Raw genomic sequence first — 12,713 nt, forward strand, 5'->3', positions numbered from 1 at the left:
ATTAAGGTTTTAATGCTCTAGTGAATGATGACCTGCTGTGCAATGGAGGCAAAACCAGGCTTGGGATCACTTGGGATCACTGCTAAGACTCAGTGATGATAAGTCATTTGAACTGTGATGTGGCAGGTCAGTTCTCCAAGAAAGGAAGAAAAGTATGAGCACGGTAATATTCCTGCTGCTGTGTTGTTTGTTTGCCTAGTTTTCAGTATCAGTGAAGTCACTGTGTGCATTTTGTCAATGTAGCACAGCTATCCTTGAAACACCAATAGAGAAGTAGATCTAAAAAGAGACCAGATAATGCTCCTTCATAATTTTATAGTTGATAAATATGGAAATAACGGGAGCTGTAACCACTGTCATCTGTTCTTACATTAGGAGTTTTAGTTTAAGGAAAATTCTTTTTGGAGGCACACTAATGTTTTCGTGCTTATGAACTTTTAAGTCAAGAACTAGATTTGTTTGTTCTCTGGAAGGTATTTGAAGCAGTGATAGCCTGGGTAAACCATGACAAAGATGTGAGGCAGGAGTTAATGGCACGTCTGATGGAGCATGTTCGGCTGCCTTTGCTTTCCCGGGAGTATTTAGTTCAGGTAAGCAAAAAGGAATATTAATTATTCTGCATGTGAATACTTCTGTTCATTATTTTAATGCCAGATAGATAACTTAAATTTCAACAACAGTGTCATTAGTATGTTAGTGATAGAAAAAGTAAACAAACAGCCACTACCACCTACTCATGTGCACATGCACCCACCAAGGTGAGAGATTGCCACATAGAGGATGACTTATGTAAGTAATTTATCTGTTTGGCTGACTGCATGTCATACCACACCAGGAATCTGAACAATGTAATTCACTCAGATCAGGTTAGGTTTCATTTGTAATGCCACCTTTTGATAAAGGATTTGTTCTCATAAGTGAATTTTCAACTTCAGAATTACATCTGTTGTTTAAGCTGATTAGGAATTAATGACAAAGGAAGCATTCTTTTACCTGGTTTAGATAAAATATTTTTTTTCAAATTTTATAAACTCATTTAGATATTTTGGTGTCAGGTCAAATATTTAAGATTGACAATATGAGTTCAGTATTAACATTGGTAAGTATGTATAAGTAGGTTGGTAGGTGATTATTTCAAAAATTCTGGTTTTGTGATACAAATCTCCAATTTGTGTGGATTTTTTTGCATGGGATTTGGGGGTTTTTTTGCTGCTGTGTTCTGTTGTGGTTTTTATTGTTGTGGGGTGGCTTATGAGTTTTTTCAATTAGTCTCTGCTTCTTCTGCCTTAAAATATTCTGCACTGTCTGTATTTTAAAAATGAAGAAATGTGCCCAATTGTAAGAAATGTGATTTACCTTCCCAATCACTGTTTCTTCCCTTGCTAATTAACAATCAGCATATTTTAATTTTTCTTCTAGTGACTGCACATTTCCAACACAAATTTGTGTCCTACTGGTTAAATTACAGTCTTAACAAGTAGATTAATCTGCATTTGTGTGATAGCTCATAGATTTTAATACACTTTGGACTGTGATTTCTGCTTTACTTTCTTAACATGCTCAGACCTTGTTAAACTTCTATTAATAAACAGAGAGTTGAAGAGGAAATATTGGTTAAGAACAGCAGTGCTTGTAAAGATTACCTCATTGAAGCTATGAAGTATCACTTGCTACCAACTGAGCAACGGGCATTGATGAAAAGCACACGGACAAAACTGAGAACACCCGCCAGCCTTCCAAAAGTAAGGCCCTTGTTTTTCCAATGTATACAATTTCAAACTGCACTTTAAAAACTTTCATGAGAGTATGACTATGTCTTGGGGTATTCCTGTAAAATAATTGTACCAGAATTATTTATCATAAAAATGTAGCAAGTGATTACCTTTACGCTCCATGCTACTTATGATATAGATGTTTTAGCCTCCCACTTAAACAGAGAATCACCACTACCTGCCTTCCCAGAAAACATTTTTAAAAAAGTACTTCAGCTCTTTTGAAAACTATACAATTATGGAGAAGTAAGCCTGTTAAAAACAAAACAAAACCAGAACTCAAAAAAACCCCAAAACAAAACAAAGAATGAAGAGACTGTGTTGAGATTTTTTAAATTTAATCATTTGTTCATTTTAGCAAAAAATAAAGATTAGATACTTTCTTCTTTACAATGAAGCAAATAAGTTTTCTCGTTGTGAAAATGGTAATAATGGAATATTTGGTAATAATGGAGATGCAATTAAGCAGATTTAGTACATTTTTCTTAGAAGAACAAGATAAGGCTGTTACGTGATGGATGGTCACAGCTTCATTACACATCACAGATGGTGAATTCTCATACCTGAGATCACAATAGGATGTGAAGATCCAGCAGGGTCTCTCTCTTCCATGGGAGCTTTACCAAGATTCTGATTGCTTCCTGCTTTTCTACCCTTGGTATTTCCTCCAGACAAAAAACCCTACAAATTACATTTGTTTATAGAAAACACTAAAAATTAATTTGACCTGGTCCACAAGACTCAAATTTCTATAGGAGAGCCATCCTTTAATTATTTCTTGTACAGAAGCTCGCTTTATTTTTAAACACTTTTTTGATCTTTCAGGTGCTCTCATATGCGCAGATAACTAACAGTTCTTCTTATTATTATCATCTCCCTGTTAGTTGATGATGGTAGTTGGGGGTCAGGCTCCAAAGGCAATTCGCAGTGTTGAATGCTATGATTTTAAAGAAGAACGCTGGCATCAGGTAGCTGAATTGCCTTCCAGAAGATGTAGAGCAGGTAAGGATGCCTAATTTTTTTGTTGAGGTTGGTAATGCTTCAGAATTTAGGCATTGTATGTTCTCTGGAACAGTACTTGAGATATTTATCTAAGAAGGACTAAACTTTGACTTCAGTGATTATTTGAATTACTTGCTAATTTTGAACAATACAACTTTGATCAAATGTGCTTAATTTGAGCTTCAGTTTGCAGTCTGTAGGATAAACTGCTTTATTGCCTCCCACAGAAACAACGGATAAATAAATGTAAATATTAATGCATTGTAATAAAGATTAATGTTGCCATTAAAATACCCCAATCTCATTAAATGATACAAAGAATGTGAAGAAGTGATAATCCACTATTGCAAACATGAACATGTGATCTTAAAGCAGCTGAACGATTTAAGCAAGAAGAAATTCAGCAAGCATAGTATTCAGGAATGTGCACTGTTAGCAAAAAGTGTTAAAACTTCTAGGGCTCAATCTGGATGAAATGTGGTTCTAGGGGACTGTCAAAAGCACGACAATTGTAGTGAATACTGTAGTTTGTGTCAAGTATCTGCATACTTAGGACAGGACAGTCACAGTTACAGAATACAGTTAATTGTCAGAGAGGCTGAAACACTCATCTTTCCTCCCCTGTCCCTGCTCTAGGAATGGTGTACATGGGAGGCATGGTTTATGCTGTTGGTGGTTTCAATGGCTCTTTGAGAGTTCGTACAGTAGATTCCTATGATCCAGTGAAGGACCAGTGGACAAGTGTTGCCAACATGCAAGACAGGAGAAGCACACTGGGAGCAGCTGTATTAAATGGCCTTCTTTATGCTGTGGGAGGATTTGATGGGAGTACAGGTATGTTTGCCTGAGACACTTCTGAACAGCTTTGACTACTCTGTAGGGTAGTCTGAGGGTAGCCTGGCATCTTACAGTGTGGAATGTGCTTAAGTGGTCACATCCCCCTACCTGAACAATGGACTGTTTGCTCCTAATAGTTCAGAGTTAAAGGCTAGTGAACTTTTGGCAAGTTTGCTTCCAGTATTCCTTCTACAGTCAGAGTCCTTAACTTGTGGAAGATATGAGAGAAAAATTATCTGATCTGGTTTGTCCTGTTTGCACAGGAAATTGATTTCTGCATTTTCATGTAGTGTAAATAAGATTATAAACAGCTTTTTCTGACCTGTGAGAAAGCTTTAGACATACACTGTTCATTCCCTATTTAGATGCATTAAACAATTAGTGCAGAAGTGATCTTTTTCCTGAATAACTACTATAGAAGCATATGGAGGAGAAAGCATGTGTCTTAATTAAAAAGAAAATAAATAATCCACGGAAGAAGTTTTCAAAGCTCCACAGAAGTTTTCAGTAATTTGCCCATTTTCAGACATAAAGTTGGGTTGACTGTAATTGCCTGCCTAAAGAACAAAAGGTTGTGCTTTTTGTTCAGTATTTAACAATCCTTAAAATGAAATAATTTGAGTTTTCAGATAAGAAGAGTCTCCTGAAAGCTAGACAGTATGTTGCACCTAGATTTATAGAGAAAATGTTATATTGTCTTCATAGGTTTGTCATCAGTCGAAGTTTACAACTTAAAGACTAACGAGTGGTTTCATGTAGCTCCAATGAACACAAGAAGAAGCAGTGTTGGTGTAGGTGTTGTTGGAGGTAAGCTGACAAATGATATTAAAAAGAACAGAGGGAAATGCAATCATTTACCCTACTGGTTTTTCCTACTTCTGAAAACATACTTCAGATTGATGTTTTTGCTCAACCTTGTAATTCAAATGATATGAACAATATGTAATCATTCTGCTTGGGTTTTACCAGTTTTAGCGTAGTAGTTTTAAATTTTCTTTCAGTGCTTCGGCTGTGCCTGAGGCAGCTGAAGAAAACCTTGCTAAGCTCTAGGTTACGTATGTCAGCAAAGTCAGAGAGCTGACGTGATGACCTTATCATTTGGTCTTTAGTGATGCAGCACTGCTTTATTGTCAGTTCTGTTATCTGTGGCTGACCTTGCTGGCTGCACGCTGGGGACAATCCCAAGGGCAGTGCCAGGAAAATGCTGACTTTTCAGTCAGCTTGGTGGTGAATAGCCTGGATGTCACTTGCACAATGGAGACCTGGCCTGGCTCTTGGATCTTAAAACAGTTTTAGGGGTGGGTGTGTGCTTTAACTGCATAGGAACCACTGCTGTTTCTAATCTGAAAATGCAGAATGAATGAGTGATTTTCAACTAAATTTCTGATATTCCTAGGAAGCCTATTTGTGAGCTTCCAGTATCAAACATACTTGAAATAGCTTGCTTTTGAGCAATGCCTAATTAAAAACCTTACCTTTGTATTTTGGCTAGGCAATTTAAAATCTTTTGACTTGCATTGTTGTTGATAGGTACTGTGTGCCTTTTACATTCTCAAAATGACAAGATTGTGGTAGCCTAAACTGTTTACAGTATAGAATCTCAGTAAGTGATTGACTGGTGCTGATTAGTAGCTAATTGGAGAGCAATGCTTTCCTCTTTGCTGGTGTGGCAGTCCCTGCATGCACTTTAGCAGCTGGCAGGCTCCTTTGGTTCCCCCAGGGAAGCTGTATGCTGTTGGTGGCTATGACGGAGCGTCACGGCAGTGCCTTAGTTCAGTAGAATGCTACGATGCCAATTCCAACGAGTGGAGCTATGTCGCAGAAATGAGCACCAGGCGGAGCGGAGCAGGTGAGTGGACAAGGATCAGCTGTCCGTGCAAAGATGAGAATTTGTGGGTTTAAAATGTATCTAAAAACATGAAAGGTAAGCTAAAGTCTGAATCTAATGGAATGTGCTAGTCCTAGATGGCTGATACACAGCAGGTTATAAAAACAAAACTGTTCCACTGAGTAAGATTCAGTCTGTTAAGAGTAAATATCCCTTGTTGTTTTTTCATACTTTCATATTCCTCCTTTTCCCACAACTTCTAATGGTTTTTAACATACTGACTAATACTCATGGATTGTAATAATCACTATCACCTCTATTCTTAAGTATCAAAATCTATACAGCAAGCATGAAAAAATGTCTTTTCTACAGGGATCTCTTTGCCAGTTAGGGCTGATTATTCTAACAGCATTTTCAGGTTGACTTTACGTGTGAATTGTGACTAGGTTTCCACCTCTTTGGAGGACTTGTTCTGCATTCTGATTCACTGCAGGAAATTTTGTCCTTGTTCATTCCTAAGTTTGTATAACTGGTTTCATCCTATTACTTCCACTTATGTACCCTTTATTTCACCTTCAGTAATTCTTTTCATCACCTGGTGTTTGCATCCTCTGTACATGTACAGCCTACTACATGTTATCCTTCCTTATCATTTAGCCAAGGTATATCAATTTATTTCTATATAATCTTAAAAATCCCTTTTTTTTTTTTCTTGTGGATTTCTTTTTTACTTCTTGCAATTCTGAGTGTGTATATTTCTCTTTAAAGACATCTTTAAAAGTGCCTATGGTATTCCACTTTTGTTTAATGAAATGATGCTTCCACAGCTCCAAATTGACTTTAGCATTTTCATTATCTATTAATATTATGGACTTGAATCTCATTTACTGTTCACTGTCCTCTATTTGTCTTTTGGTATTTCAGGTTTTTTCAACTCGCAGAAGTTGTTTTATTTCTCTAGATGCGTTCCCATGGACTTTTTCAAGTCAAATTCCATGATATTATTTTCTACATTTATTTTTCAGTAGTTAAGTCACTTTTTTTGCCAAGTACTTAATGGTGGTTTTTAGCAACACCCTTCAAGTATCTACTGGTGATTGCAATAATGCGCTTCATAATGGGAAGAGATATTGCTACAAATAAATCTGAATGGACTTCTAGTATGCTCAGTATATGATTAATAATTACCCTAACTTCTCATCTTACCTTCCATTATTCTTTGTTAACTCTGAACAGTTTTTACCCATGTAATAAATTAAGTTCAAATAATTTCAAAAGAAATCAAAGTACTAAATTCATTACTAAAATTGATAGTCTGTGATACTTCCATCGTATCCTTACAAGATCAGCAAGCTGATAACTCTTATTACTAGAAGTCACATTTCAATTGTATTTCTATACTAAAACTTTTATATTAATGAAGGAAATATTATATACTAAACCTCAAGAAAACACAGTTGCCTTGTGAAACTTCTAGTAACTCAGTCTGTGCTTGGAATTAAATTCTGGATTAAAAACTGGACAGAGTTGCAGTAAGGGTACTGGAAAATATTCCTGTCTAATATTGGCAAGTTTGGAGGAAATTATTTATATAAAATGGGCAAGTTACAGGAATAATTTTAAAGACAAATAGTGTTGGTGGGTTGTGACAAACTTTCATTTTGCAGTCTGCCTGCACACACATTTTGTTTCAGCATTTGGGGTTTATTTTTTGATACTCTGTTTTTGCAAACTGTTGTTATGCATGTAGCCTATTTATATAGTAGATGTTTTCAGATTTTTTTTAATGTTGAATTTCTTCTACAACTCTGAAATTTAGTTCCTTAAATATACTAACTACTGGGATCTTCCTGCCCCTCTCCTCTCTTGCCTTGTCCCTGTGTTTGCTTATTCAACTCTCTTCTGCCTTGAACCTGGTCCACTGATAAAAAAAATGGAGAGGAAAACTAAATGTAGACAGTTATTCCAGTTTCATATAATTGAGTAAAATAATGAACATTCTTCTGTGCCACTCTGTTAAATACGTGAAAAATTATATTTTTGCATGGCAGAGGATGCTAATGTGAAAATCGTGACTGTTGATTGAGCTTGGCTGTAGAGGCCAAATAGCCAAACCCACCAGAACTGTTTCAACTGGCAATCAGTCCTGGTGGTGTTGTGGGGGCTAACTAAAGAAAATTTTGTTCCTGTATTCAACTTTTGGATGTCTGGTCATCTCAAAGAACTTAAGCTCATCTCTTCTGTTCCTACTGCTTCAGCTTCACTCAAAAGCAACTTTTCAGAGGTTAACCCTCAGTTACTCTTCTTTAGTACCCACTGCTTCTCAGTTGATCAATACGGGGACAGATCTGTTTCCAGCAACATATTGGGAGGAGGAACTTCAGATCCAGATATAGGCCATTTGGGAGGGCTGAGAGATATAAGACAGGGTCCTGAAAAATGGGCAGGAAAGAAAAATAACAAAGAAAGGAGAACTCAGAAGACGCCAACAAGAGGATACAGACGGAAGGAGCAAGAAATAAGGTAGGACCTGGAAACTGGGTGTGGGATTAAGGGAAAATGAAGCACCATGGAGGAACGGAGGACATTATTAAAAATAAGGAGCTATGAAAGAAAAAAGTGGCAATGGGGCAGAGGGAAAGCTCTACGCACTGAATAGGAAGGCCAGTAACTCTATTGAAGGCATGGGGGGGGATTTATGTCACATCTCATATTTAAACTGAAAATATTAGCCCTCCTCCTAGCTCTGTAATGTTTAATTCTGCAAAAGATGAATGTTTTACTACCCTGTATAATAGAGTGTGGTCAGAGTGGGAGAAGGAAAAGTTGTCATACTATACTGTGGCATGATAGCTAGAAATAATAGCAATAAAAGAGGAATTAAATTAACTGGGAAGGATATGGGGAAATGCTAGTAGTGAGTATCACTGATAAAGCACTAAATAGCATGATTTATAAGTGTCCTATCAAGAAGCTATTTTTCAGATTTACAGTACCAATTAGCTTCCGTATTTCCTTTCTCCTGTCTTTAATTATTAAAATCAGTCTCTTTAATAAGAAAATTTAGTCATTTCAGCAGGAGTTGTTTGTCTTCACATATAGAAATGGCTCTTAATTACAAGATTAGTGATATGTTTTTAGAGATATTTCACCTCATTATTAAGGTCTTGGGGTTCTCTTCTTTTTTTCCCTTTTTTTCCTCCTTTTTTTTCCTACCTCCAGTTTTTTTTTTTTTTCTTTGAGGGACTTACCTGATTTTTTGCATTCATATTTGTTGTTTCCCTTTAAAAAGATTTTAAGTGGTTCCATGGAATACTTTATGAGCTATATTTGCAAATCTGTATCTCTGCTTTGAGTTTCATAGTCTTAAATGTGGCATTTATTAGATTTCCCAGTATACTTTCATAGAAGTGCTTTTTTAGTTGTCTTTATGGTCCATCACTCAGAAGTTTTAATGCAAAAAAACCTCCTATGTTTCTGAAATTTATTATGTTTTGGTTCTAATGCGTTATAAAGGGAGTAATAAATAAACAGGCCTTTCTTGCTGCTTCCCCCATTTCCATCTTTTCAATATGTGCAGCCCGAATAGCAAGTAGATAGATCTAGCTTTACTCACGCCTTCATTCCAAGCTCACAGATTGATAAACTTTTGTTGTAAAGTAAAGGAGACCTTAGGATTAAAGGGACACCCTTTAATATCCTTTTGGATATTTTGATAACTGAAGCTTGGTTCAAAGACGCTTGGTGTTCTTCAAACCCCAGAGAAGGTACTCACTGCTAACTGTTTAGTTCTGTTCCATCTGTTTACAAGGTATTCCAACACTTCAGTGGAAACATCCCTATTGTATAATGTCTATCCATTCAGCTTTTATCCTCTGTACTGCGCAGCTTTTACTTTCTAAAAGTTCACTTACACTTTGTCATCTTGTCAGATTTCTGTTATGCTGGCTGAGCACATTGTCTCATTTACTGTCACTTCTAATTAGTCCTAAATTTCAACAAGCCTCATTTTCCTGCACGTCATTTTTCGTCCAAAATTTTCTAAATCTTCTGTTGCAGAACAGCTCTGGTCTTTGTATGCTGCAATATGGTAGATGGGCAAGCAAGGCATTTTATCAGTGTCTTGCTGTAGTTACCGTCTCTCTGCTTTAATGCATCCTGAGCCAAATGTTTTCTGAAATCGTTTCCAACATTGACTTAATGAAGGATTTATGTTAGCTGACATATTTGTTGTTTCTCCTTCGTATCGTTCAAATAATTCTCTGGTTAATTCTGCATATTTTCATATGTTTGCAGGTGTTGGTGTGTTAAACAATTTATTGTATGCAGTAGGTGGTCATGATGGTCCTTTGGTAAGAAAAAGTGTGGAAGTGTTTGACCCCATTGCCAGTACCTGGAAGCAGGTTGCAGACATGAACATGTGCAGAAGGAATGCAGGTATGTGCAACAATGACTAAAATTGTACCAATGTCAGTTGTCAAATGGCATGTACCTGGGCTTCTGCTGCTTTCATAAAAAAACAAAAACAAACACGATTTTGGGGGGATGTGGAAGTCAATTACTAATTTTCATTGTGGTTTTCTGCCCTTTTTCAGGTGTTTGTGCTGTAAATGGTCTCTTGTATGTGGTTGGAGGAGATGATGGTTCCTGTAATTTATCAACAGTGGAGTATTATAATCCAACAACTGATAAATGGACAGTTGTGTCATCTTGTATGAGTACAGGAAGGAGCTATGCAGGTAAGGCATAAAAATATTTTTAACACACTTTTCAAAGTATAACATTTGACAAAGCATCCAAACAGAGTTTTGTCTAAGCTAAAATCTAAGATAATAAAATGGGTAGGAAGAAATTGATGGTACATTTTGAATGATGACTTCAAATCAAATTACTCACTACAAGGAAAAAAAAAAAAGGATTAAAGTGTACTCAAGAAGGATTTAGCACACAAGTGGTGAGTCAGAAAGATGATTCTGGTATGACCAGTTGTTTTAACAAGAAATATGTGTCTCAATCTAAGGGCTCCAATTCCAAAGTTATTTGGGATTTGATATTTAGAAAATGAGCTGTTTCAGGAATATTTTCCTTCAATAACTGCAGTTTTTCAAATGAGTTATTTAAATTAATGTTAAGGATATATTTCACTGATAGCAAAATTTAACTTGATTAGTCACAGAAACTTTCAGATCTTGGCACTGATTCAGACAGCTTTGTGTCAAAGAGAAATTAGGGAAAAATATGTACATTGTTGCTGGTGTACAGTTAAATGTTCTTTGAAATGTATCATATTAATTTTTTTAAATAAACAATACTGCCTAAAGATTTTTCCCTTTTTCTTCCCCTCCCTCTAGGTGTTACAGTTATTGACAAACCATTATGATCAGTAAAGGGATTTTCAACTTGATTATGCACTAGAAGCAGTCTTCAACAAGTGTATTTGAAGTGACTGAGTATCTAAGCACTTCTCTACTTGTTGCTGCACCTTGAGTCACAGTGGAAGATGTGACTGTCTACAATTGCAGATGACAGATGATGAAGATTCCTCTAGGTAGAAGCAATTTGTAGGATTATTCTGCAGTTGAGCAGAAGCTGATTGAACTTTTGAAGTCTGGTGGACCATTTTTTTAATTGCAAGGTCTTCAGAGAAAACCCAACACTTTCATAAGGACCGGCTTCTGTCAGTCATGACTGAGAAACGGATTGTGAGTGAAGAATGGTGTGTATTCTGGTGAAAGTAAATTTTTGTCTTATTTTTTCCAGAGACTAATAAATATATTTAAGGAAATGAACTGTCAGTCTTCATTGTAGGTACTGAATCCCACCTCAGTAATTCAAACTGGCATGGGGTACATTTGTTTCCTTTTATAAAACTTTTGTTACATAACTATACTACGTGCATATGTTTGTGTGAGCATAAGTTGCTCTACTGAAACTCTTCAAAACCTGATTTTACTATTTATAATTTGGCACAGTACTTTGAATATGTCAGTACTATGTTGTAAAACAGAGATGTATTTTTTGATATGTAACAATGCTTAACACTAATTCCCGCTGAAGGAGATCAGAGACGGTTTAACACTTCTTGAGCAGGTGTAATTTCAGTATCTTTTTAATAAAAATGTTGTCTGTACTTACAGGGGTTTTTTTTTTCCTGTTCAATTTTGGTCACGTTTAGATGTTAATTCTTTTTTACCTTTTTATCCAAAAGGTGATTTGGCATGAAAATAACAGAAAATTTATAGTGAATGTATGCAATTGCGTTGAACTTGCATGGTACAAAGGCCTATTTATGCGTGTAATCTCAGCTTCTATTAGCCAATATCTGAATACACTGTATATGGCCATGCTTATAAAGCAGCACATTTTTATTTGTTCTTGGATGGCCTCCTTTTAACATGACCAAAGTTACTGTCATATTTGAGACATTTTCTTCAAATAAAAGTTTGTACATTGTTTCCTAATGCCAACAGGTCGCTTAAAACTTGTGTTTCTCAATACAAGTCTCAAACCAAACGATCAGTGAAATAAACGGGGGGCGGGGGGCTGGGGGAAGGAGCGGGGGGACGCTGGTGTTCTAAAGGGCTGCATGCCAACGAAGGAGAATTACTGAGGAATAGGAGCCTGTCAGTGACCATCACTGCTTGCGGCAGGTCAGGTTCGGAAAGCTGCGGTGTCCGTCAGTGCAGGAGTGGCCACCACTGGCTTCCCGCGAAAGCGGCCGCGCTGTGACACCGTGACAGGGCTGGAGCCACGTAGGCGCCCGATTCCATGTGGGGCGAGGCAGGGCTGTGAACGGGAACCTTCTACCTGAATTGCACCCTTTCACCCGCATGGCACCAGCCCGGGAATGCGGCTGGGCACCGCGGCTGCCATGGCGACAGCGCCGCCTGCGCACTTCCATCTTTTCATTAACGCGGGAGCAGGGAGCGGGCGCAGGCACCCGCAGGGCTGACACCGCGTCCCCCCGCAGCCGCGGGCGAGCAGCGGCGGGAGGCGGCGATCCCGATCCCGATCCCCATCCCGGCCCCGGCACGGAGCCGCTCCCGGAGCCGCTGCCGCGCCCGGGCGGGCCCCGCCCCATGGCGTCGTGCGCGTCACCCGCTGTCCTCCCTCCCCATTGGCCGCGGGCCGGGGTCTCACTATCCTCACTCCACCCCTCCAGCCAATGGCCGCGCGGGAACCTCCGCCGCGGCGCCGCCCCCCGCCCGCCTGACCCTGCGCCGCTGCCGCCCGCCGGCCAATGGGGCAGCGCCGGGCACCACCGTCACTGCTGC

At 38.2% G+C, this 12,713-nt stretch overlaps 1 protein-coding gene across 3 annotated transcripts in view; it reads left to right on the top strand.

The window, feature by feature from the left end:
* The window catches only part of KLHL2 (kelch like family member 2), a 51,041-nt gene extending 39,135 nt beyond the window's left edge, over nucleotides 1–11,906 (top strand). For 2 of the 3 annotated variants that reach the window (XM_039700039.1, XM_039700038.1), the window contains 9 exons: nucleotides 474–590; nucleotides 1,593–1,742; nucleotides 2,657–2,774; nucleotides 3,411–3,608; nucleotides 4,317–4,418; nucleotides 5,332–5,460; nucleotides 9,736–9,876; nucleotides 10,035–10,178; nucleotides 10,791–11,906. In XM_039700039.1, the coding sequence (XP_039555973.1) occupies nucleotides 474–590; nucleotides 1,593–1,742; nucleotides 2,657–2,774; nucleotides 3,411–3,608; nucleotides 4,317–4,418; nucleotides 5,332–5,460; nucleotides 9,736–9,876; nucleotides 10,035–10,178; nucleotides 10,791–10,819 (1,128 nt within the window). In that variant the 3' untranslated portion in view covers nucleotides 10,820–11,906. Of the gene's footprint in view, nucleotides 1–473; nucleotides 591–1,592; nucleotides 1,743–2,656; nucleotides 2,775–3,410; nucleotides 3,609–4,316; nucleotides 4,419–5,331; nucleotides 5,461–6,363; nucleotides 7,391–9,735; nucleotides 9,877–10,034; nucleotides 10,179–10,790 lie in introns of those variants that run through there. The other variant, XM_039700040.1, reaches the window with a different exon arrangement.
* The last annotated feature ends 807 nt before the right edge of the window (nucleotides 11,907–12,713 follow it).

Source organism: Passer montanus, unplaced genomic scaffold (genome assembly GCF_014805655.1).
Source record: "Passer montanus isolate IOZ18808 unplaced genomic scaffold, ASM1480565v1 scaffold14, whole genome shotgun sequence".
In the NCBI taxonomy this organism is placed as follows: Eukaryota; Metazoa; Chordata; class Aves; order Passeriformes; family Passeridae; genus Passer; species Passer montanus.